The following is a 23,240-nucleotide window of genomic DNA, read 5'->3' as shown; positions in this document are numbered from 1 at the left end:
TCAGTAACAGGACACAAATGTCTCAACATTTACCATTTGATTTGGAAACGTTCCATCATCTTCTCTTAATGCTGCCAGTGACAGGAGTGGCTGCGGCAATGAAGAATTTGGTGCACCCTCCTCATGATACTGCAGAGACTGACTGCACTTTTAACAGCCTGAGCGTAAATTTTCACTGGAAGCTGCTAAATAACTGTAGGATCTCTGTAAAGAGGTAATGAATACAGTACATGTATATTTGTGTGTATGTGGTTGCAGTAATTTTGTCAAGTAAAGATCAGACAAAAAACAACATGCGTTGTGTTGAGTGTGTTGTCAGATGGCAGCGTCATTGCGCCAGCAGGATTTAGACAGATATTTGTTGTAGAAACTGTGAAGGGTTGTTAAATATCCATCCATCTTTGACACTGGGTGGGAAGGGCACAGTACAAACAAAATTATACCCTTAAAAACCACTTATTGGAACAATAAATATCAACTTTACATCCACTCTGTCTCCTCATCTCTCACATGTGTGAAGCATTCTCAGCTTTACATTCCTGGAGTTTACATTCCTCGAGAGGAAAATTTTCTATATACGCCGCAGCCACTGTATGAATGATCTCTGTGTCTGTGGTTGTTCACACAGTGTGACCTTCTGACTGCAGCTGTATGTGGTGAAATCATCATCAATCATCACAATTATATAAATATCATCAGGCCTCGTGGATTACAATTGAGTTCACTATATTCAATTTGAGTTCAGAGACCTTGAACTCAAATTGCTATCATCTGCTGTCGATGTGTTATTGATAATGCTCAACATATTTATAATGTTTGATACTTTATTGCTTTTTGTATTTTGTATTTAATTCTTTGTTTTTTATATATATATTTTTTTTAATGCTGTATTTTAAACCTGTTCAGCACTTTCAAACGTGCTATATAAATAAACTTTTGACTTAAATCAAATAAAATTAAAATGTAATGAAGGTCTATTATATTTGTATTTAATCTGTATGAGGGAGACGATCTCAAGTCACAAAAAGAAGTACGTTTCAGTATTTGCGGTTTTACATATACCTAAGCACATATTGTTATTGCAGATGTTATTAATCCATCTTGCCCCCCCCCCCCATATATCTTGTTTACAGTCTAGTAGCTCATTTAAGAGGGTTACATGAGGGCAAGTAAAATACAGTTCAGATCACTGCCAGGGTCTGTGTGTACACACACACACACACACACACACACACACACACACACACACACACACACACACACACACACACACACACACACACACACACACACACACACAAAGCTCATGGGAACCAGCTGGCACGGGGGGTCACAAGAACAATCTGAGCTCCAGTCACAGTGGAAGTACAGGAAATAATAAAGATGGCTGTGTTCTTTGGTGGGAACACTGAGCTGGGTTTTATGTTTCGTGGGAGCACAGATCCAACAGCAGTTATTATAAAGGCCAAACTAAAGCTGATTTATTACATTGAAAAGGGTCCAAGTCAGAGAAAACATGACCAGTTACAGCGCGTATAAATATTTGCAATAGGAATTTTTATACAAAAAGTGAACACATTAATAGCAGAGTTATCAAAACAGGGATACATTTTTAGTAATAACATTAACAAAAGACATCCTACAAACGGTTGAGATATGTAATTCTAAAAGCAGGAGCACATTGGTGTTTGATATGGTTCTATTGGGTCTTTACTTTTACCCTTTTACCTCTACATTCACTACAGTATCTGATCCCACAATAAATCAACAATCATTAGTGTTGCACTCACACACACACACACACGCACACACACACACACGCACACACACACACACACACACACACACACGCTCTATACTCCGTCAGTGTCGTGCACTGGGCCTTCCAGCTGATGTAGAATCTTAGACCTCAGAGCACTGTACCTGCAGAGGTGGGAAAACACACAATTTAAGACTGATTCACTGAAATACCCACATACTGGCAATCAAACACAAATACAAATATACACACGTTTATTTACAATTATATATAAAATTGTATATTCTTTAAAGGCTTGAGTTGCTATTTGTTTTTAACATTGTCATAAAATCCATTTAAAAGACCAACACTGTGTTACATGTCTGTCTTTATCCTGTCTGTGACTGATTTTATTTTAGGATTTACATCTTTAATTACTGCTTAAAATAGTTTATTATATAAAACTACTCACAAATACAGTAGTTTCAGTTTTCTTTTAACTCCGCTAAGGAGGTTATGTTTACACCCCTGTCATTTTGTTTGTTTTTAAAACAACATTATGCAAAAAGATCCATGACAAATTATCACAAAACCTGGTGGAAGGATGTCGTATGGGTCGTAAAAACTAAATTAGTATTCATGGTAGTTTCACTTAAAACAAACTACAGTGCTCATACATGATAGATGCTACACAAACATGCTGGGTTTTGTCAGTAGAGTTCACTGGTAAAGATGAATATAAAGTTCATAAACATCTTTTCAGGGGATTTCTTAACAACAGAAAATGTGTGTACATCACAGATTACAAAATATGCCTGTGTGTGAAAGAAAGAACCATATGTTTTGAGCCCACATGCTGGAAGCTGACACACACAATCACACACAGACCAACACAGACACACACACACTGAGATCTCAGTCATATGATTTCAAGGATTACACAATGGTGTAAACAGTTAGTGACGAATGATTCAAACAAACACTGTCCTCATTGAAGATTAGCGGCCTTGTTTTGATTGTGTCATGCCGGTGAGAGACACACATATTGGCCTCACATTATGAAACCGACGGGCCGTTAGAGAAGCCGCTCTGTCTAGACTGAAGCGAGTTTTACAAATCTGAGCGACTCTTGACTTACTTTTTGGTCAGTTTGTTAATCTCCCGTTCCTCTTCCTCTTTGAGTTTCTCCACGAAGCTGTCTAAAACAGGGACCTCAAACTTTATGTACTGGGCAACCTGGGGAGGAAAGGTTCAAAGATATCAGTTACACAGCTCATTGATTTTTTGATAAATCCAAACAGTGAGAATAAAATGATGACCATTACAAATAATACATTAAAGTTGACGTAACTGACTGTAACATAATCTCTGTCTTTACGGCTGACATCATCATAATTACAACAAACAAGAAAAAGACATTTGTTCCATTCAAATAGATTTTATACACATATATTTATACAAATACATTACAACAACCTAATTATGTATCATTATAAATAGATAAATAAATTGTTTCATGTTATTTCCTTTCGTTATTAGTGAGAAAAAAACTGTTGATATTCTTTTTTTTATAATATTGATATCATTTATTTATCTTCAATAAACTTTATCCATCAATCTCGAAAGATATCTTTTAGGTTCATCATTTCTTTTTCCTACATAGACTTGCAAAATAAAGTAACATTTAATAGATATTAGAAATTGATAAATAATAAAGAATCCACAATCTCTGCTTTAAAAATAAATATTTTCCCAGCTAATAATGTAATTGTTTGTTCCTGAAAAATCTCCCTTGAACCTCCCTTCAAAAGGCATAAACAAAGATGACAGCACCAGAGAAGATGTACTGTTGAATATATTAAATATATATTCTAAAGATGTGTTTGAAGCATTTCTCTTATAGGACAGCAAATGTGAAACAGAGGGCAGACATGCTGCAGGAGGAGACAAGCCTCAGTTTGTGGGGGCGCTCACGCTGCCAGGTGAGCTAGCAAGCCCCCCAAATAAAGTAATGTAAGAGTAAATGTAATCTTTTAATACTTAAAGCAACAAAAATGTTAGTGTGTGTAGGTGGATATTACTAATCCTGGACAAATAAAATCTAAATTATTACTAGACACCACTGGAATAAGTCCGATTTAGTTCATTAGAGTTTTCAATAACACAGAAAACCTCTCCATCAACAGTCTAGTTTTATTTATAGGACTTATTCGCAGGGTACTGTCGGTCATCTCAGCCTATTGTTACATCAGCCCCAAAACAGGATATCTTTTCTTAGCTTACTAAATTTAACCCAGCTCTATCATTGGCCCATTGTATCCCTGTGTGTCTTTGTTGAGGACTAAATATAAAGAAAAAGGGGTCAGTCATCATGAATGAGATGTGAGAACAGAGAGAGTGGTGGCAGGAGACCCGGACTCACATCGTATGTGACTTCCTCCCCCAGGTCGGCCTCCATTAGGAAGATCTTGGAGATTTCCTCACAGGGGCCAAAAAGCACGCGAGCCACCAGAGGGTATTCACCATCTCTCAGGCGGGTCCGCTCTGCAAGGCCACAGAATAAGAAAACAGCTATAGAACCACAAAAACACAACATTTATAATGACAGAGCCACAAAAATATATACAACTTACCTCCAGACTCGTGCACCACATACAGGACAAACTCTTCAGATGTATTCTCCACCTTAAAAGACACAAATACACAAATACATTTCTCGTTCTTTAAGTGAAAACACCACTAGTTTCCTCACTGCTTACCCTAAACTTGTGGAGCAGCAGGTTGAGGACTTGTGCCGTCGTCATGGAGCTGTTTACTCGTACGTTAGTGACCGAACCATAAGATGGAGTAAATACAGACGTCTGAGGGCAACAGAAACAAACAGGTGACATCTTTAACAGAGAGGACACTTTGTATTTGATTCTTAATTTGATCAGGGATTTCTGGAACTTGAACAACTTGAACCGGAAATCTGAATCAGAGAGGAAATCCCTGCAGCTGGATTCTGTTCAATAACAACACCCACACCCACACACACACACTGCGTACTCAGGAGAAATTAAAGAAAGGACTCGGTGTAACCTTGTATTCTGTGGCACACAAATGAAATCAGCCCACAGCAGGCTATTGTGAAACTAAGTGCAAGTGCAGGCACACCCACACAGGAAAACACTACGCCTCTGCATCTGGAGAAGTGTTAACAACGGGATACATTAACATGTGTGTGTGTGTGTTGTCTTCTCGTTGTACCTTGTGGTTGTAGAAGTGTCCGTTGATTGAGAACCTGTGTGTGCGCAGGCGCTGCAGGTCTCTGGCGGTGTGTGTCCTTGACCTCCTCTGAACCCGCATGAAGGAAGCGTCGCTCCTGGTCCTCAGCAGCTGAGGAGAGTCTTCCTCCTCCTGACCACCCATGTCATCACCTTAGGGAGCCACGTAAACAAAAACACACTCCTCTTAACACATGCATCAGGTGGGGCCTGTTTTCATAGGCGTCAGACATTTGGATATAGATTAACGCAAAGATGGATGTGGCGTTCCACCTGCTCAACTGCAACTGGTGGAAGGATGTAACATGGGTCAGGGAAGAACCCTTAAAATCCAGATCAGGGTCAGATCCAGGATTTTCTTTCTGTTTAGGGGACTGATATTTAAGAGTGTGTGCAATTTGTTGAGGATCTAAATAAAAAATCTGGATTGAGTTGGGTCTTGGCGGAGGCCATTCTAGTTTTCTTTTCACTTTTTCACCTGGCCTGAATTTGTGATCCATAATTTTAAGAACCACATATAATTTAATTAAAATCAAGATTTATTCAAATTAGTTTATTTTAAACTAATGAACAAAACTTGATTTATTAAGCAAGTTTACGGTCAAAAATGAATAATTTCCTTTACTCTCTAAGAAATTAGACCAATATTTGACACATTGGGCAATAATTCATGTTCATATTTAACCCTATTATCCCACAAAATTACATGCTTTCCTCCATTGCATGGGTTTCCACATATTATAAGCAGCAGAAATGTTATTAAGTAATTATGAGATGATCACCTACATCACTTTATATTAAATAAGGGTCAATCTCATACTATGCACTATGTATTTAATCCAGGCACTAATTTAAGGTCTCTTAATGAAATAAGTGAATAAAAGTTGTTATGATGACACATATCAGTGAAAGAGTTATTGTGACAGAGTTTAAGTTCTGTTTCCGTCCAAATTTCAAATCCTGTCAGACAACATTGAGATCCTCACATGACAGAAATGTGGTAATGAAACCCGAGAACAAGGATCTGGATCAGCAAACAGAAGTAAATAGAATAAATGCAAAGAAAATACACACTTCCCCATTAGAGAAAGAAAACCTCTGTGAGACGTCAGCAGAAACTGCTTAAAAAGGCCAATGTCAGACTCACGACTGTTTGGTGTAATCCTGGTATAGACACGGCTGACCTGATCTGATCTGGACGACATCTCATGAATGAAGCACTTGTGGAGCACTAATCTATTTCAGTATGTGTGTGTAATCTACTAATCTAATCCGTCAGTAGTGTGTGTGAGTGTGTGTCACAGTGACTGCATGTCTGCAGTGTGTTACTCACTCTCTGGTCCAGTTTCACTGCCAAGTGAATTATTGTTCGACTCTGCCGATGCCACAGCAGATCTATCGTTTCTGTGGGAAGATGGAGGAAAAAATATGTTAGCTGTTTGTTGACATTTCTAATATTAAAATATAAAATATATAGAGGAATATAAAGTATAGTGTACAGTTCTTAAATGCATCCAGGTGCTCTGCAGTTTAGTAGATCTTAACTCAAGGTACACTTACTAGCTTTTTTTCTGTAACTTTCAATGGTTTTCATGTGAGATGCAAAGCAGGAGGTGACGAAACAAAATCTCCTCCTCTATTCTCACTCGTTATCCTAACACCATTTACTTCCACAACATTACTGTCTCCATTTTAACTTGGGTTGCAACCAACAGTTATTTTCACTCTTGCTTAATTTGCCAATAATTTTCTTGATTATTGCAGTGGGGTCCAAAAGCCTGAGACCCCGCAACTAGTGATCTCAGACTTTTGGACCCCCGTTATATTAAGTGTATTAGGTTTTGGTCAAGGTGGCACTGTGGTCCAGTGATCAGGCACTGTCGACTCACAGCAACAATGTTCTGGGTTTGAACCTGAATGCCTGCCTTGGTTTCCTCTGGCTTCCTCTCACAGTCCAAGGACATGCAGGTTGTGTTACTGAGAAATTTTAAGTGTGGTCTCTCTCTGTCTCTCTCTCTTTGCAGGTATCTCTGACTCCAGAGCTGCAGGATTCAGACAACAACAACAACAATTATTATTATTATTATTATTATTATTATTATTATTATTATTATTATTATTATTATTAATGCAATGGTATTCTAGTCAGTCCAAAGTGTAGCTTTTGAATGTCATTTATTAAACATTTTTCATTTTGTTCATTATTTTAGATTAGATTTTTTTAATTTGTCTACCTCTTTACACTGTATACTGTTATTTCCCCCTTTGGAGATCAATAAAGTCGTCTTTTACTTTATCTTATCTTAATTACAAAGATATTGGCCAAAGACAAAAAATTCACCACATCAGCACTATAGTGCAGCGACCTCACGTACGACTCAGGCAAAAAGGAGTTTCCTCAGCTTCCTCATTATACAGGGTGGGGGGGGGGGGGAGTTTGTAGAGTGGATTTATCTGTTATTGTGTGAGAGGTCTCTGTTAATATAACTGGCTCACATCTGTTTGTTCAGCACATGAAGGCATCAGTGTGTCAGACTGGATGTGGCTGCCGTACCGGTTCAGACGGAGTCTTTCATTGTCATCGTACATCTGAAGTCTGATTGGTCGACGAAGACCCCAGTAGATGTTCAGCAATCCCTCGAGGATGAACTCTCCTTCTTCCTACAAACAGAAACACACACACACACACACACGTGACAATTATAATCTGCGGCCCATGGAGGAGGATATCCTGCTGGCCGTCTGCCATAGAGGCTCAGTATCAGGTGTACGTGCTGGAACAGTCGCTCACAGCTCCAGGGTGACCCCCCTCTCATCTTGGAGAAAACCTGTAATGCTCAGCCCACCCTTTTTTTGCCCAGCACGGGGGTGAAGTCACGTCTGAGGCGTAATAACGAGAGCAGTGCCGAGGCTGCTATGGGTCACGTACACACAGGGGGATGTGTTTTGATGTCATACAACTGAAACTCTAAAATTAGAAGAAAATCCTCACACTGCATTGCACTGTATGTGCTCTGAGAATAAAGAAAAGTAAATAGCCTTACCCTGTTAACTATTATTAGCTTTTAAATGTAAAACCAAGACCAAAACATCTCTTCCAAGAAGTCATACAGCCTATTAAGTTTTATGTGCATATACCACAACTGAGGCGGCAATAAATCAGATGAATTACTGCTGTGATCACTGATTATCACAGTATCTATAGATACTTTGTCAGCTCCTTTGTCTCCATAACTCATGTGATATCATCACTATATCTAATTAGATAATCACATGCGGATCTTTCAAGCTGCTGACAACAAGAATATGAATTGATTTGTCACAGAGATTTTATGTAACGCACATTAGAGTCAGAGTAAGACGATGTAAGGTTCTAAGAAGTCAGAGATCAGCTGATCAGCTGAAAGTCCGTGGTTAGCCTCAAAGCAAATTTGGTTAAACGCCAAGTAATAGTTTATTGTCATTTAAGTGTAAACACATGAATACTTCAAAATATGTGTCGGGGGGGCCGAATGTGAGCGTTTGCTAGTTATGAAGCACTTTATACATTTGGCCTCACTTTGCTGTGATAAAATGATAAATTATTTATTAATTATTAATTATTATTTCTTCACGCTGTCTAGTGTCTCTGCCTCATAATGTATGGATTTTCATGTATACAGGGTTAATGGGTTAATTTTTCATGGCTACTATTACTTGTGGTTTCTTGTGTGCATCCGTGGGTTCAAAAGGAGGCCGGAGAAATGTACAAATTGCTGAACAAATATTACAATTTATGATGAACAGTGGGATTTAGTGCCATTTTTTAGATGAACAACAGTCATTTTAATGTGTCAGTAAATGTAAATGTCAGAGGAGAGAAAGAGAAGAAGCAGAAAGTGGGTTTTTCGGAGGTGTGTCAGCTCATTCCCAGGGCTCCATTGTTTCTGGAATATAAACATTCAGAGCAGCTGCACCATTGAACTTTGCTAATCCGCCACTCCTGAGCTTCCTGAACAGGCATGAACACACCCTCTCACACACACACACACACACACACACACAAACACACACATGCACACGTAAGGTCAGCAGGGCTATTTTTGGGAGGAGCGGTTAATCGCTCGGCTGCAGTGAGCCTCTATAAAGCCTGGATACGCTCTGGTCCAGTCAGACTCAACTTAGAAAACGAGACAACTTCACTCTGCTTTGCTCTGTTCAACTGACGTTCAAATACAGCATCATCCAAGGTAAGACTGCTTCATTATTTATCTCCTCTTATCGGGAATTCTCTATTACAATTCCTGAAAAATTATTCAATTAATTTAATAATCTCAACATTGTATCTTCCGTGTAATTCTATCAAATAGGAAAGAATGATGTTCATAATTATCAGTTAATTTGTGTATTAGAATAATTAAAGTCTAAAAGTCAGCAGGCCAAATGGTAAATGCAGATAAACGACCATTATGGACATTTTTGAGCAGCTGACAGAACTAAATAAAAAAAATGAAAAATGAAAATCACTGTCTAGATTTTTTCATGTAAATAGTTCTATGTATTTTATGTCACTGGCGTTTGTAGACAAAGGGCCACAGTCTAACCATCTTATTTTTCCTCTCCCTCTGCAGCATGAAGTGCAGGCGCTTGTTGCTCTCCCTGCCTCTCTTACCCACCATCACTGAGACGCTGGAGGACTCTCCTGTCCATCCCTCATCCTCCCAAACCACCCAGGGCTCCCACTCTCTAGACGACTACATGAGCAGCATCCAGGCCCTCGCCTGCCCCGCTGAGGCCCCGAGCTGCGGCCCCGTCAGGCTCCAGAGGACCCCCAGGCTGCGGCAGTTCTCAAAAGCTCAGATGAAGCTTTCAGCCTCACTTCCTCGCGGATCTCCCCGCACACTAAGGACTTCCAGACCTTCCAGTGTGAGTCTGAGCAGCACAGAGGAGATTTCTCTCAGAATGGGCAGAGAACAAGACTGCAGGGGCAAAGACCCAGTGGACTGGCTGTTTGGACAGATAAGGACTTGAACATTGTGGCTGTTGTTGTTGTTGTAAGTCCTGTGGGCACTTTGGAGGAGAATCACGGATCAAACAAGGCTGGAAGAACCTGCTCTATTCAGGAGGATTTAAACAAAGCAATGTCTGATGGGACTTATTATGTTTGCTGGACAAAATCACCTTATTGTGCTTCAGTAACATGAAGACGTCTTTATTTTTATGCACTGAGGACCGAAGTCTACATGTTTACATTGTTGAATATTTTGTAAAGATTCAAAGGATATAGTTTGTAATAAAATGCAAAAATAATCATGTCATTGTTTGTTTGTTTCTAAAGTTTCTCAACAAAAGAGCTACACATCATTACATTTTATCAGTAAACTATTATTTATGCTTCATAAACATTTATCAAGCAAAGAAACAAATAAGTCAAATGTGTTCTGAGGCAGGTATTTGAAATGGGAGAATTTCATAAACTTAATCTCTTTGGTTTTTCTGATATTTTATAGACTTAATGATTAACTGGAAGAAAACAAATTAGATTAACTGGTTCAGTTGCATTAATACCTGCATTAAAGCACACTGACAGGCTTCGTATACAGGCCAGGGGTGGAATATAACCAAGTATATTTACTCAGATACTGTACAGTTTTACCATAATTGAGAATTGTCATTTTATGCTACCACGTATGTATATACTTCATCACTAGAATTCTATTATTTAGGTCAGTTGTCAATTGCCGATAAATAATACAAATATTTATACTTCCCAGCAGTATATGAAGAAATTAAAAGCATGCAACTTTAAAGTGATGTACAAATACCTAAATAATTTTCACTTTAGTGCTATATTTTCAATAGAGCTCATCCCTCCACCCAACAGCCCCCTTAAATTCAATCAAACTGCACCAAATTGCACACACTCATAAATATCAGTCTCCTAAATATGCCAGATTTTCCCCCCACAATTCTATGTAAAAACAGTGAAAAAATTGAAAAACTTGCAATGTTAAAGTAAGTGGGGAAAAAAATCCGCCCCCATATCTGGATCCACTCCAAAGACTAATTAGTTCTTCCTTCAACCACATCACATCCTTCCACCAAGTTTCGTGGAAATCCTTTTAGGTAATCTTGCATACAAACAAACAAATTAAGCAGCAGACGAATGGGGTGAAAACATGACCTCCTCAGGGGAAATAACAACAACAGCAGCTGTATATAACAGCTGCAGTAAAATGCTACTTTCATATTAAAAACATTGGTGCTAATAATCCAATATCGGTGCTAGTAAACAAATAATCAATACAGTGGTGTCTAAAAGTCTGAATCCACTGGACTCGTGTATAACTGTCAAACAGTCACAAGTCCAGTTTGCACACTTTCACTTATATAAGATTATAAACACAGTACAGGGATATATAGTATTAGTGAGTTTTGTGCTTTTGTTACTTCAGCTCAAGTAAAGGATCTAAATGCTTTTTCCACCACAAATAAAAAGAGGGGGAAAAACATTCTACTGACATCTAGTGGTGATGAAAGGAACTGCAGTGGTGGCTTTTGAAACTGAAAAGTGCTTGGTTTTGACCGCCAGGGGGAGCTGCAGGAACATTGATTGATATTTGGTTATTACAGCAGACAAGCCTGGCACATACGTTAAGCCGCTCCTGTGTTTGCCTTTTACCGATTTGGATTAAAGACTAAACTCCATTATAATGTGAACACATTTTGTGGTAACATGTGGGTTTGGAGGATGAAGTGATACAATCCTTTAATCCGAAGACTGTACGTTTGAAACCCCTTCAGGACATAACACGAGTTGAAGTGCTTTAAAGCAAGGCAGTGAATAACTACTTTCTCTGCTGTGAGAGCAGTGAAGGGACAATAAGCCTCCAGCAATCAGCATCATCTGCTGTATCACAGATGAAGCTTCACTCGGAAGTATAGGGACACATGCTTGAGCTTGTTTTTCTGGATCGTTTCAGCATGAACTGGGCAGCTCATCCATGCCAGCTTGTTGACAGATCCTCCCACAACATGACTAACACACCTCACCTGACTTCACCTGCACAGCGTGACCATGATGAAATCCTGAAATCAAATCCCCACACCGTTTCCAACCGTTTTATGTCCCCTTTAAAGCTCTGTCTGGGAATAAATGTGCATTCATTCAGTGACTGTATTATCTGGAAAATCACAGTTTCCCTGTTTTCACCCACTTCCAACCGAAGAATGTCTCCGCTCCACAATCTATCTACTGAGTCAGTCCTGACTAATCTCTGGACTCACTCCATCTGGTTCATGAGGTTAATCAGCTTCAACAATGTCACTACATCATGTAATGTGTAACTTATTAGTGAGTGTATATAATCAGCATTATAGTTGTCAACATACTATCATGGCGTGTTGTGTTTAGAGGGCTTTTATATCCTTACAAATCCTAGCCTAAGAAAACAGTAACAAGAAAGTCTCTTTGGTCGCTGCTCTGAAGCTCTGCTTCTCCAGAAGAAAAATGTTTAACAGTGATTCTAGTTTTCACAGTTTCACATCTCACTGTAATACAGAGGAATTATTGTTAACATTTGCAGGTTTGCACTTGTTCTGTGGAACAAAAACAAACTTTGTTTTTATTCATTAATGTCCAATTCAAAACCTCATAGACATAGTTTTTAGTTGTATAGACATAGAAACGTATACAATACAATGTACGTATTCATCCTCTGTCTGCATACCTACACATTTATAATTATTTATTTCATTGAATTACTTTATTGCATTTTTGCACTACTTGTACTTACTATTGTACAGTACAGTCCATATACCATCCACCACTGTAGTTTACTTATTTCTTACCATTGTTTAAAGTGTTTGCTCAGTTTTTTTCAAGCACTACTTTAAATTTACAGATAACATAATGAGAGGTTTGTGATGCAATGTGTTTCTCAATTCTCTGATTTTCAAACGTGCTCTGTTTAATATCTTTTCATCAAGTAATTACTTTTTTTGTATTATTATAATATCATTTTTAGAGGTTCAAGCTGCTGTGTCCCTATTTTTGGTTAATATATTATGATATCACTGCCCCATGCATTATACATGTGTATATACTTCACATGTACCAGCAGCAGGTCTGCCTGTGACTGTGGGGGATTTTCCTAGAATGAGACGACATGGTGAGTGCGGCTGGAGGGGCACAAAAAGAGGGCCAGATCGTGACCACACACACACACACACACACACACACACACACACACACACACACACACACACACACACACACACACACACACACACACACACACACACACACACACACTGTCCATTCCTCAGAAACCTGCTTGCGTACAAAAAGGGGAACTCCTGACCATACAAATCAGTGCAGTTATCAGACAATTAACTGAAGGTCTTACAAACAGCTTTGCAGACAAACCACATCTTTTACTGTGGAAATGCATCACTCAGCAGTGAGTGGATCAGACTAAAATGTGTGACCCCCCCTTCCATTTTCATTTTCTTAAAGAAGGAACAGGGGCTTTTTGTGGTTTACCAGCTGTATGGTACGTTGGAAAAGAAACCAGGAGTTGCAGATCTGAACTAAACCAAAATTGCAGGTATTTTTAATCCTCAATGTCTTAGAATCAAACTGGTTTCACTTTGGCATGTGTGGAACAAACACACACACACACACACCACCACCACCACCAAGGTAGTATCTCCCCTTTTTTTTCATTCCAGCCATCTGTCAGTGTTTTTTTACCTCACGAGTCCTCAGCTGGAAGTTTTTGCCTTGGTGGTAACAGTTGTAGGTCCTCAGCAGTGACAGGATGTCAGACCTGAGTGTGAACCACAAGCAAAGATTTTATATAAGCCACCACCATTGTCATTTCACTTTAGCATTGTATGTGGTTACTGTGCAGCGAGGCAGCGAGGCAGCTTACAAAAGGACTTACTTTGGAATAAGTTTCTCTTCACTGAGCTTCACGCAGGTCTGATGCTCACCCATTCTGTCTAGAGTGCAGCTGTGGAAAAGAAATAAGCAAAACAAACATTAAAAGATGACATCAAGTTTATTAAAGGTTGAAGACAATCCTAACTAAGAACGGCACTCAGTAGAGCGTGTACCTAACTGTTCCCTTATTTCCAATCAACCGTCACCAAATTCCAAACACTCCTTGATATCAGTCTCCTAAATCTACCAGTTGGGTTTTTTTTAACAAGCACCCTGAATCATCCCCTGAATGGGAATATGTTGTGAAACGTTCCACCTTGTAATTTTCAAGAAGGCAATTACAAATTCCTTGATCATCACCAAAATTGTATGGGTTCTTCCCTGACCCCTACCACATCCTTCCAAGTTTTTCGTGTGAATCCATCCAGAAGTTGAATGGATGTAATCCTGCTTACAATCAATCCAACAAACAGATATAAACAATATCAATATCTTTAATATCAAAGTGAAAACAGATTTTTACAAAATAATGTCAATTAATTAAAAATATATAAGGTAAAGTAAATGATTGCATAACTATTCACCCCCTTCAGGTCAGTATTTGGTAGATGCACCTTTGGCTGCAATCACAGCACTGAGTCTGTGTGGATATGTCTCAATCAGGCTGGCACATCTGGACACTGCAATTTTTCTCCATTCTTCCTTGCAAAACAGCTCAAGCTCTGTCAGGTTGCTCGGGGATCGGACGTGAACAGCTCTTTTCAAGTCCAGCCACAAATTCTCGATTGGATTGAGATCTGGGCTTTGACTTGGCCACTCCAGAACATTCCCCTTGTTATCTTTGAACCATTTCTGTGTAGCTTTTGCTGTATGCTTGGGGTCGCTGTCTTGCTGCAAAATAAATCTTCTCCCAAGTCGTAGTTCTCTTGCAGACTGAGTCAGATTATCCTCCAGGATTTGGCGATATTGTTCTGCATTCATGTTCCCCTCTACCTTTACAAGCCTTCCAGGGCCTGCTGCTGAGAAGCATCCCCAGAGCATGATGCTGCCACCACCATGCTTCACGGTGGAGATGGTGTGTTTGTGGTGATGTGCAGTGTTTGGTGTTCGCCAAACATAGCGTCTAGTCTGATGGCCAAAAAGCTCAATTTTTGTCTCATCAGACCAAAGAACCTTCTTCCAATTGACCTTGGAGTCTCCCACATGCCTTTGGGCGAATTCCAGGCGAGATTTCATGAGCTTTTTTCAACAGTGGCTTTCTCTTTGCCACTCTCCCATACAGCTTCGACTGGTGAAGAACCCGGGCAACAGTTGTTGTATGTACAGTCTCTCCCATCTGAGCCACTGAAGCTTTTAACTCCTTCAGAGTGGTCATAGGTGTCTTGGTGGCCTCCCTCACCAGTCTTCTTCTTGCCCGGTCACTCAGTTTGTGAGGACGGCCAGCTCTAGGCAGATTTAAACAAGTGCCATACTCCTTCCATTTCTTAATGATGGATTTAACTGAACTCCGTGGGATGTCCAGTGAGTTGGAAATCTTTTTGTAGCCATCTCCTGACTTATACTTTTCAATGATCTTTTCTCTGAGTTGCTTGGAGTGTTCTTTTGTCTTCATGTTGCAATTGTAGCAGGAATCCTGATGAACCAGAGACTGGACCTCCCAGACAGAGGTGTTTTTATACTACAATCACTTGACACACATCAACTGCACTCAGTTGATCTCCATTTCACTCATTGTGACACTGCTGGCATCAACTAGCTGGACCTCTGTTGAATTAGGTCAGTCACTTTAAAGGGGGTGAATATTTATGCAAACACCTATTTTACACTATATATTTTTAATTAATTGACATTAGTTTGTAAAAATCTGTTTTCACTTTGACATGAAAGAAGCTTTTTTTGCAAATTCTTGTCAAAAAAGCCAAATTATATTGACCATGATTTCATGTATAAAAGCAACAAAAGGGTGAAACATCCAAGGGGGGTGAATACTTTTTATAGGCATTGTAACTAATGATTATATTTTATGATGATGTACATGCACAAACAACCTCTATTATTCCCACATTCCCACATGAGAGGGCCACATACATGCACATTAATGTTCTGTCCAGTTTCAATTTGATTCAACTTGAGGGCAGCGTCAAACTAATGGCTCCTGTTTTGAAAGCAGACACAGCGAGTTAGGAGAAATCACATGGTGTTTTTGACACGGAGCCAACAGTGGGACAGGTGAGAAGCTTGAACAAAAGCCTGGAAACTAACACTGTGTCTGTGTGTCACGTTCAAGGATAACTCCTGTTACTGTGTATGTTGGCAAACACTTAATAATGATAAGAAACAAACAGTGAGATCCACGGGGCAGTTTCTGCAGGAAACAATCAGTGTGCAACACTTTTGTCTAATAGATTAATTGTAAAAAGAAAAACAAGAAAAACAAACAGGAAAATGTATTAATCACTATGTCCTGCAACGTGTCTATTTTTGTCTAACAGAGCCGTAGGAATGTGTCCCTGATCCTTGCATCCTGACTCCTGGTTTTTTAGGGGGATAGTGCTGTGGGGGAATTTCCTGGTTTGGAAAGCCCAGCTCTGAGCAAGCGGGGGAGGAGCCCCAGTATAAAACAGCAACATGTGGCTCTGCAGCTCAGTGTCAATGCTCAGCTTGCCTCCAACATGCAGCTTTACCTCCAGTCAGTGTGTCAGCTCGCCTTCCTGGGTCTCTGCTGTGTGCTGATCACAGGTAAGACTCTAACCACTCATCTTGTATAGTTTTCTTTGATAAATTCTAGATTTGGTAAAAGACAAGTGTAGATTTGTTGCTTTATTTGGGCCAAACTGACTGAAAATATGAAGTTGCAGTAGCTGCTCGTGGTGCACCCTGTGGAATTAGACTGTAATCCTGTTTGCTGTCTGTGCAGTGAGGGAGTCAGACGGCACGTTCGTCCCAGGACGATGCGTGTGTCAGGAGACTCGGTCAAGAATCGGAGGGCCACTGAAAGAGCTCACAGTCTCCCCCAAGAGCTCCACCTGCAACATGGTCACAGTCATGTGAGTACACACGCACACGCACACACACACACACACACACACACACACACACACACACACACACACACACATGCACACCTTATTTTAACCCTAACCCTAAAAGCTAGTCTTAGAACTTGAACAGTCATAATGTCCTCACTCTATAAGGCCACATGTATTCAAAATTATCCTCCCAAAAAGATGAGTACACACACACCCACAAACAGATGAGTGTGACTAACGGCGCAAGCTTTTGTGTTTTTCAGAGTGACAAAGAGTAACAATGAACTCGTGTGTCTGAATCCAGAGGCACCGCTGGGCAAACAGCTCATCCGCTGCTGGAACAGGTGAGACAGCAAAGAACTACACCGCACTAAACTGACAGCGTGCATTTCCAAGGTGTTTGTTAGAAAGTAATCCTTCTATTTAGGTCAAAGAATAACACCTAAGACATGAAATGATCTTGTTGTGTTACCCAACAGATCACAGAATATGTAGGTCCTATTTGTTTGCAGAGAGGTCCCTCCCATCTTCATATTTCCAGTAAATGAGCTCATTTGTTGCCAAGCCAGTTCCCATAGCTCTGATAACAAAGCACAGAGTTTGTACTCTGGTCGCTGGGTGAGATTTTTTCTCCCTAACAGTAAAATAGAAAATATTTCAGGGACACTTCTACTTAGTTATGTGAAAGAACAACACAAGAGAAATGTAATAGAAAGATATCAGAAAGGTTTTTTAAATATTTTCATCATGTCAACACAGAATAATGAAATAAATCAAGTTAATTTAAATAGATGAATGTGGAAACTTTTCACGGACCCACTGCTCAAACATATTTTCAATCCTTGACTTTCGCAACCAGTTGAGCCATTTTTTATGCTTTTCCTTCTTAGTGTTCTCCTATATAAGCTGTAATAACCACCACATACACACTGTCAGGTTTTTGCCTGAATGCATTATCACATCTAACCTGCACAGATGTTTGGTTTTAATCCAAACACTGTCTGATACCACAGGAACATCTTAGCTCTATGCCCCACGTTCAACTTTGAATCTATGTTTTCTAGATCTCACAAATTGGGCCGTGATGTGAAGCTCTGCCTGAAGAGGAGGAGAGGCAGAGGCAGAGGAAGGAAGCGTCTGCGCTCTCGACAGAGGAGCCAGGGCCACAACGCCAGAGCATCATCTTCAAGCTCCTAATGGTCGGCCGGCCACAGCGGTCAACAAAGCTATAGCACGGAGTGTGTGCATACAGACTGTTGCCAACCTGCGGGCGCTTAACTCCAGGCCACCAGCAACAGTGCCACATTTCTTTTTCTGTCCCACAGCTCAGACATCAAGCTTCTCTGAGTTTCCGCCTGGGCAGTAAACCAAACTTTTCTAGGCCAGCAGCAGGAGGGTTTTATTTGTGGAACTCACTGAAATAATGTTGAAAGATATACAAGCCCTGGTGGCTGGTAAAAATTCTAGCTTTATAACCCTATCAAATATATTGTACATGTGTAGTTCTGTGTAGGCAGCTGGAAAATATAACTGAACATGTTGTTGGTTATTTATTTTTTATATAAACATGTTTTTTTTAAATAAAAATATCTGAACAATAGTGTAGCCTTGTGTGGTGTTTACTGCTGGAAGTGAATGATGGGAACGAGGATCGCTTCCTTGGCAGGATATGAGAGGTCACTTCACCCGCAGTCTCCACTTTGGTTAATAAACTACAGGATGTGAGTTGGCAGCAGGCACAAAGCAAACATATCTCTCCAAACTAAAAAATCTCAACATGTGTAAAGGCGACCACACAATATCTGGAGGCGTTTTTTGGCACACGCAAGGTCATTTATTGAACATATCACTGGTTGTTATGTTTATTACCAACAGTGATTGTTATCTGGTGTTGCACAGCAAGACGCAGAGACATCCTGGTGATCAGGGTGTGGACTGTTGTGAGGTTGGGTGTTTGTGGCAACTCGAGTACCTGCTTCACATCTGCTCTGAGAATTTATGTGAATGTTTTGACAGGAAAAGTGCAAATGGTGCTACAAGAGAGAAAAAAAAAAACACACACACACACACACACACACACACACACACACCTATTACGTTTGCCTTCATTTCCCCTGTGTCTCCATGACTTCAAAGGACATTACATTAACTTCCTGGAGACTTACTCTAGCCTCAACCATAGTGACCACTTGCCTAAACCTAACCCTTACCCTAACCTTAACCTTAACCTTAACTTAACCATAAATCATGTCTTTGCCTTAAAATTCGATTATTTACGATATGAGGACTTGCTTTTTGTTCCCATAAGGAAGACAAGCCCCCATTATGTGACTGCGTAAACAGGTTTAGGTTCACACAGAATGAGTAATTCCTGTACCACACATACACACACACTGGCGTCTAATACTTTTGCCTTATTCACCCACGCTCTCAAATCATTCTGGGTAAATGAAAGTGAATAACAAGGCATGTTGCAACCTGTGTGTCTTTTCCCACCTGCTGTAAAAGCTGCCTGGTGATTGCTCAACACTCAATAGCACACAATAAGAAGTGAAAGTAAACTGATCACCTCCGTCCTTTTGACCCTGGCCAGAGGGGTTTTTCCACATCCACTGTGTTATGGATGAACACAGTGAAAGAATGTGGGTGTATTTCAAGGCAAGATTATTCATGTTTGATGGAGTGATTGTAACTGAGAGGATCTGTCAGGTGCTGAGTTGAACTACAGTGTTGATGCTGAATCATATACAACCAACAAAACCCCCTTAAATTCCTATATAAATACACACACTAACACCTGATGCAATGACTTTAGGTAGTGTGCATTGACGTGTAATGGTTTAGTAATGTGTTGTCTGATGCAAAACATTTAATGTGTGTAAGGTAATATTTAATTTAATATTTAATTTAGTTTTTTTCTGTAGTGAATCTTACTTTTTACAATATAAGTACGTTTTTTTAATATATAGAACTACTAAAATTATATAAAATTATAGGAATAAGAAAAAAGAAACATATAAAACTGTATAATCAAATCTATATATACGTGAGTAGGCTTTAACATTATATAACATATGAGCCTTTACTTTGAACAAACATTGAGAAGCTTTGTTTCAACACAATCACTTCAGCCACATGACACAATGGCGTCATCTAGTGTCTAAAGTGCGATGTTCACCAAACTTCATCAATCTTGTTCCGGTGTAGCTGAATTGGCTTCTTCTTATTAACTTCTATTATCTCACTAGTGAACAGCTCATAGAAACACAGCCTGCAGGATAGTGGACAGCTTTAATGCCGTCTTTACTGCAAACCGATAATTTTCTATCTGGTTTTTAATTCAGCTTGAGTCTGTCTTATGATTCCTAACATTATTTTACTTTATCTATATCTTTTTAGTTTAACTTGTCTTCTATGCCTTTACAGTATTTGTCTTTTCTTTGTCTTATCTTGTATCCATGCATGAAAAGCACTTTGGCTCGACTCCTGTTGTTTTTAACGTGCCATATAAATAAATCTGGTCAAATATGATATTTTCTGACGTGATCCACAGAATTGCACTGCATCTTTTGGTAACATGATAAAGGAGGTGATTCCTTTACACTGGCAGCACATATAGAACAAAGGAAAACAGAAGAACGGAAGAATAAAATTGCTTGCATGAGCAGGGGTAGTCACCACAAAAACCAGGAAACAAGACTCACCACACAGCTGTTTGACTGGGAAGTGATCACTGGGAACTGAGGCACAAATTCAGCTAAAAAAATAAACACTAAGCACAAAAAATGGAGATGATAGTCTCTTAGGTTCCTGTAAAACCTCTGCCCCCTCACATATTTTACACACAGATTTGGCCCACACTGTCATCTGGCCCACATACTGTGTGGAATGATGGCATTTGGGTGGCCTTCTCCTGTTTGCCAGATCTGGGCCACAAGTAAGCTATAGCAATACTGCATGAGAGCCAAATATTGCCCAAATTTGTTTGGTGCTATTTGAGCCTTATTCACCATTTACCACATGGGCTACTTTAGGTTCACATCCAGATTACACTCTGCATTAAGCACCGCATGTTTGCCAAAAAAGGGCCACATTTGCTATTTTATAAGTGGGCAACTTTAGGCTGACATCCATTTTGTTCGGGTCACAAGAAGCCCAGAAGTGCCACATCTTTGCCTGAAGTGGCCCACACCCGTCTGCTCTAATGCTCCATACCTCCTGAATCAAAACTCATCTAATAGGATTGTTCATCATCATGTTAATTACTGAGTCAGTGTCTGGACCCATCAGCCCTCCACCCTCTCTGTGATGACCTCTGACCTCCTCCGCTCTCATCCGAGGAAACTGCTGACAGAGTAGGTGCATGATGGGATGGTCAGTCTGTTGCTCATACATATTTATACATAATAAAGGGTAGATAAATATTCCATACCTTAAAAGATTCCAGTCTGGGACCATTATTATGAATTATTCAGCCATTGCACATGACTGCACAGGAGATGGAGAGATGGATCAAATGCATGAGCACAACTGCAAGAAAACAGGGGTCACTGTTTTTTTTGGATGATGCTGAGATTTTGGTGGATTTAAATAATCTCTTCTCTTTTCTTTTCTTTTCTTTTCTTTTCTTTTCTTTTCTTCTCTTCTCTTCTCTTCTCTTGTGTATCCGCTCCCTCGGTGGACAAAGAAACCTTCATTGCAGGTCTGCTAATTGGTTTGATCATCGCGAGATTCACACCCAATTATCGCACCTTTCACCGGCAGCTGCGCCCGTAGACGATCCATGCCAGTGCGTAAAAATGCGTAAAAAGCTCCAAATAACGCACACAATACCCATCCATTCGCCAAATGCACTCGGTGGAAGAATGAACTATTTCTATTGCAGCTATTACTGCAATGAATGTAAACAAATGAAAGCTGAGGAAAAGGATATTTAACACCTGGCATCGTAGTATTAATAATCCAAAATCCCAAACAACTGTGGCCGTTTGTATCCAACTTCAGAGCTCCTCTTGCCACCACATGGCTGTTTATATGTTACGTTCCCTTCCTCCTGATTTCTCCTTCAGTAAAAAATATTCTGCAATAAATCTGAAATCAGTTCTTACCATAGCAGTGTGCGTCCTCCGTCCTCTTCCTTATTCCAGCGATGTATCCCGTTTATCGCTCGTTATCTTCATGCCTGCCTGGCTGAGCGGCTTTCGGAGCCGGGAGGACCCAACCGACAGATGGGTGATCCAATAGAAAACGCGCAGTGGCACGCCTGAACCAATCAGCAGTGAGAGTGGGACGTCAGAGTCAGGGTTGCATACCTCTCTCTCTCCTCCAGATCAAGGTCTGTGAGAGCTTCGCTTCAGTGTCATCAGTCACGGCAATGAGTTCAATTCGTCTTCAAAGAAAATTCCAAAAATTCATAGGTTGAACTCGTGAATTTTGACTGCTGCTACTTCTTCCGATATCTGTTTTACACATTAGATCAACATATTACACATCTGTAGTGAGTTTGATAATCTGGGTCACTTGTATTTTAGGGTTTTTAAAGAATCACCTTATGCATGCCATGCTCAATATTACTTATTTTATAAAGAACACTATCTTAAATAACAAAAAAACTAAAATATTCATTTAATACATTATATTAAAGGTGTATCACATTTTTCAAAAATCTATTAAAATTCAATCAACAACAATAACAGATTATTAATTCAGTAAATTCTATTGGGGCAATTCAGGGAACAAACAGTCCTTGCAGGTGAGAGACCCGCCACCATCTATCACCCCATTGTCTTCTCTGCATGTTTCCTGAAACCAATGGAAACCAAACCCCTTTGTGACATCACCCCCACGAAGACATGTGATTTCAGTCACATGATGTCCATCATGAAACCTTTGGTAAAAGTCCTGTTGACAAAAAACAGATGGAGCTTCAGCGTCCCACATTTCCCAATGTCCAATGCAGATTACCCGAATTAACCCTATTTTTTAAAATTTATTTGTTATGTTTATTTTCTTTTGTTAGATTATGGATCAATGATACATGTGGTTGAATTAAGTCTTAAATCTTAGTGTTTCCCCCCGTTTTTTTGTGACTGGATATATATTTTTGACCCAAACCCAAAATTTCTGTTCACAAATGCAGTGATAATGAAGTTGAATTCTTCCAGCACAGCCGCCACGAAAGGAGCAGCAGTCAGTTTTATTTTTCCCACCTCAGCAGTGAAGGAAAAATCCCTGTGACCTGTGAAGATTTATTTCTCCCATCCTGTTTTTCGGCCTGGATG

General features: G+C 39.8%; 2 protein-coding genes across 4 annotated transcripts; one reads left to right on the top strand and one right to left on the bottom strand.

Moving 5' to 3' along the window:
• Window positions 1-1,247: 1,247 nt before the first annotated feature.
• rassf4a (Ras association domain family member 4a) lies at window positions 1,248-22,194 on the bottom strand. 3 transcript variants are annotated; one of them, XM_034609531.1, is made up of 12 exons: window positions 22,068-22,194; window positions 13,932-14,000; window positions 13,739-13,814; window positions 7,559-7,665; window positions 6,338-6,408; window positions 4,988-5,157; window positions 4,498-4,599; window positions 4,372-4,423; window positions 4,161-4,282; window positions 2,877-2,974; window positions 1,826-1,923; window positions 1,248-1,787 (listed from the first exon to the last, which is right to left on the bottom strand). In XM_034609531.1, the coding sequence occupies exons 2-11, from the start codon at window positions 13,982-13,984 to the stop codon at window positions 1,854-1,856; spliced, it is 921 nt and encodes a 306-aa protein (XP_034465422.1). In that variant the 5' UTR covers window positions 13,985-14,000; window positions 22,068-22,194; the 3' UTR covers window positions 1,248-1,787; window positions 1,826-1,853. The 3 variants fall into 3 exon arrangements, with proteins under 3 accessions (XP_034465422.1, XP_034465420.1, XP_034465419.1); XM_034609529.1 differs by having other exon boundaries at window positions 1,251-1,804; window positions 1,847-1,923; XM_034609528.1 differs by having other exon boundaries at window positions 1,253-1,804; window positions 1,843-1,923.
• LOC117775950 (C-X-C motif chemokine 3-like) lies at window positions 16,559-18,559 on the top strand. Its single transcript, XM_034609533.1, has 4 exons — window positions 16,559-16,669; window positions 16,848-16,977; window positions 17,223-17,303; window positions 18,024-18,559. Exons 1-4 carry the CDS (start codon window positions 16,603-16,605, stop codon window positions 18,154-18,156), a joined length of 411 nt encoding a protein of 136 aa, XP_034465424.1. The 5' UTR covers window positions 16,559-16,602; the 3' UTR covers window positions 18,157-18,559.
• Window positions 22,195-23,240: the final 1,046 nt, after the last annotated feature.

This window comes from Hippoglossus hippoglossus, chromosome 15 (assembly GCF_009819705.1).
Source record: "Hippoglossus hippoglossus isolate fHipHip1 chromosome 15, fHipHip1.pri, whole genome shotgun sequence".
NCBI classification, from domain to species: domain Eukaryota; kingdom Metazoa; phylum Chordata; class Actinopteri; order Pleuronectiformes; family Pleuronectidae; genus Hippoglossus; species Hippoglossus hippoglossus.
Note: the sequence above shows the minus strand (reverse complement) of the source record. Positions and strands in the feature narration are given on the sequence as shown.

Coding starts and splice junctions, on each gene's coding strand:
- rassf4a (XM_034609531.1), bottom strand. CDS start 13,984: ATGGGTGAGCATCAGACCTGCGTGAAGCTCAGTGAAGAGAAACTTATT. Junction 13,815..13,931: donor GAAGAGAAACTTATTCCAAA/GTAAGTCCTTTT, acceptor GTTCACACTCAG/GTCTGACATCCTGTCACTGC. Junction 4,283..4,371: donor TGTGGTGCACGAGTCTGGAG/GTAAGTTGTATA, acceptor GTGGCCTTGCAG/AGCGGACCCGCCTGAGAGAT.
- LOC117775950 (XM_034609533.1), top strand. CDS start 16,603: ATGCAGCTTTACCTCCAGTCAGTGTGTCAGCTCGCCTTCCTGGGTCTC. Junction 16,978..17,222: donor TGCAACATGGTCACAGTCAT/GTGAGTACACAC, acceptor TGTGTTTTTCAG/AGTGACAAAGAGTAACAATG. Junction 17,304..18,023: donor CTCATCCGCTGCTGGAACAG/GTGAGACAGCAA, acceptor TATGTTTTCTAG/ATCTCACAAATTGGGCCGTG.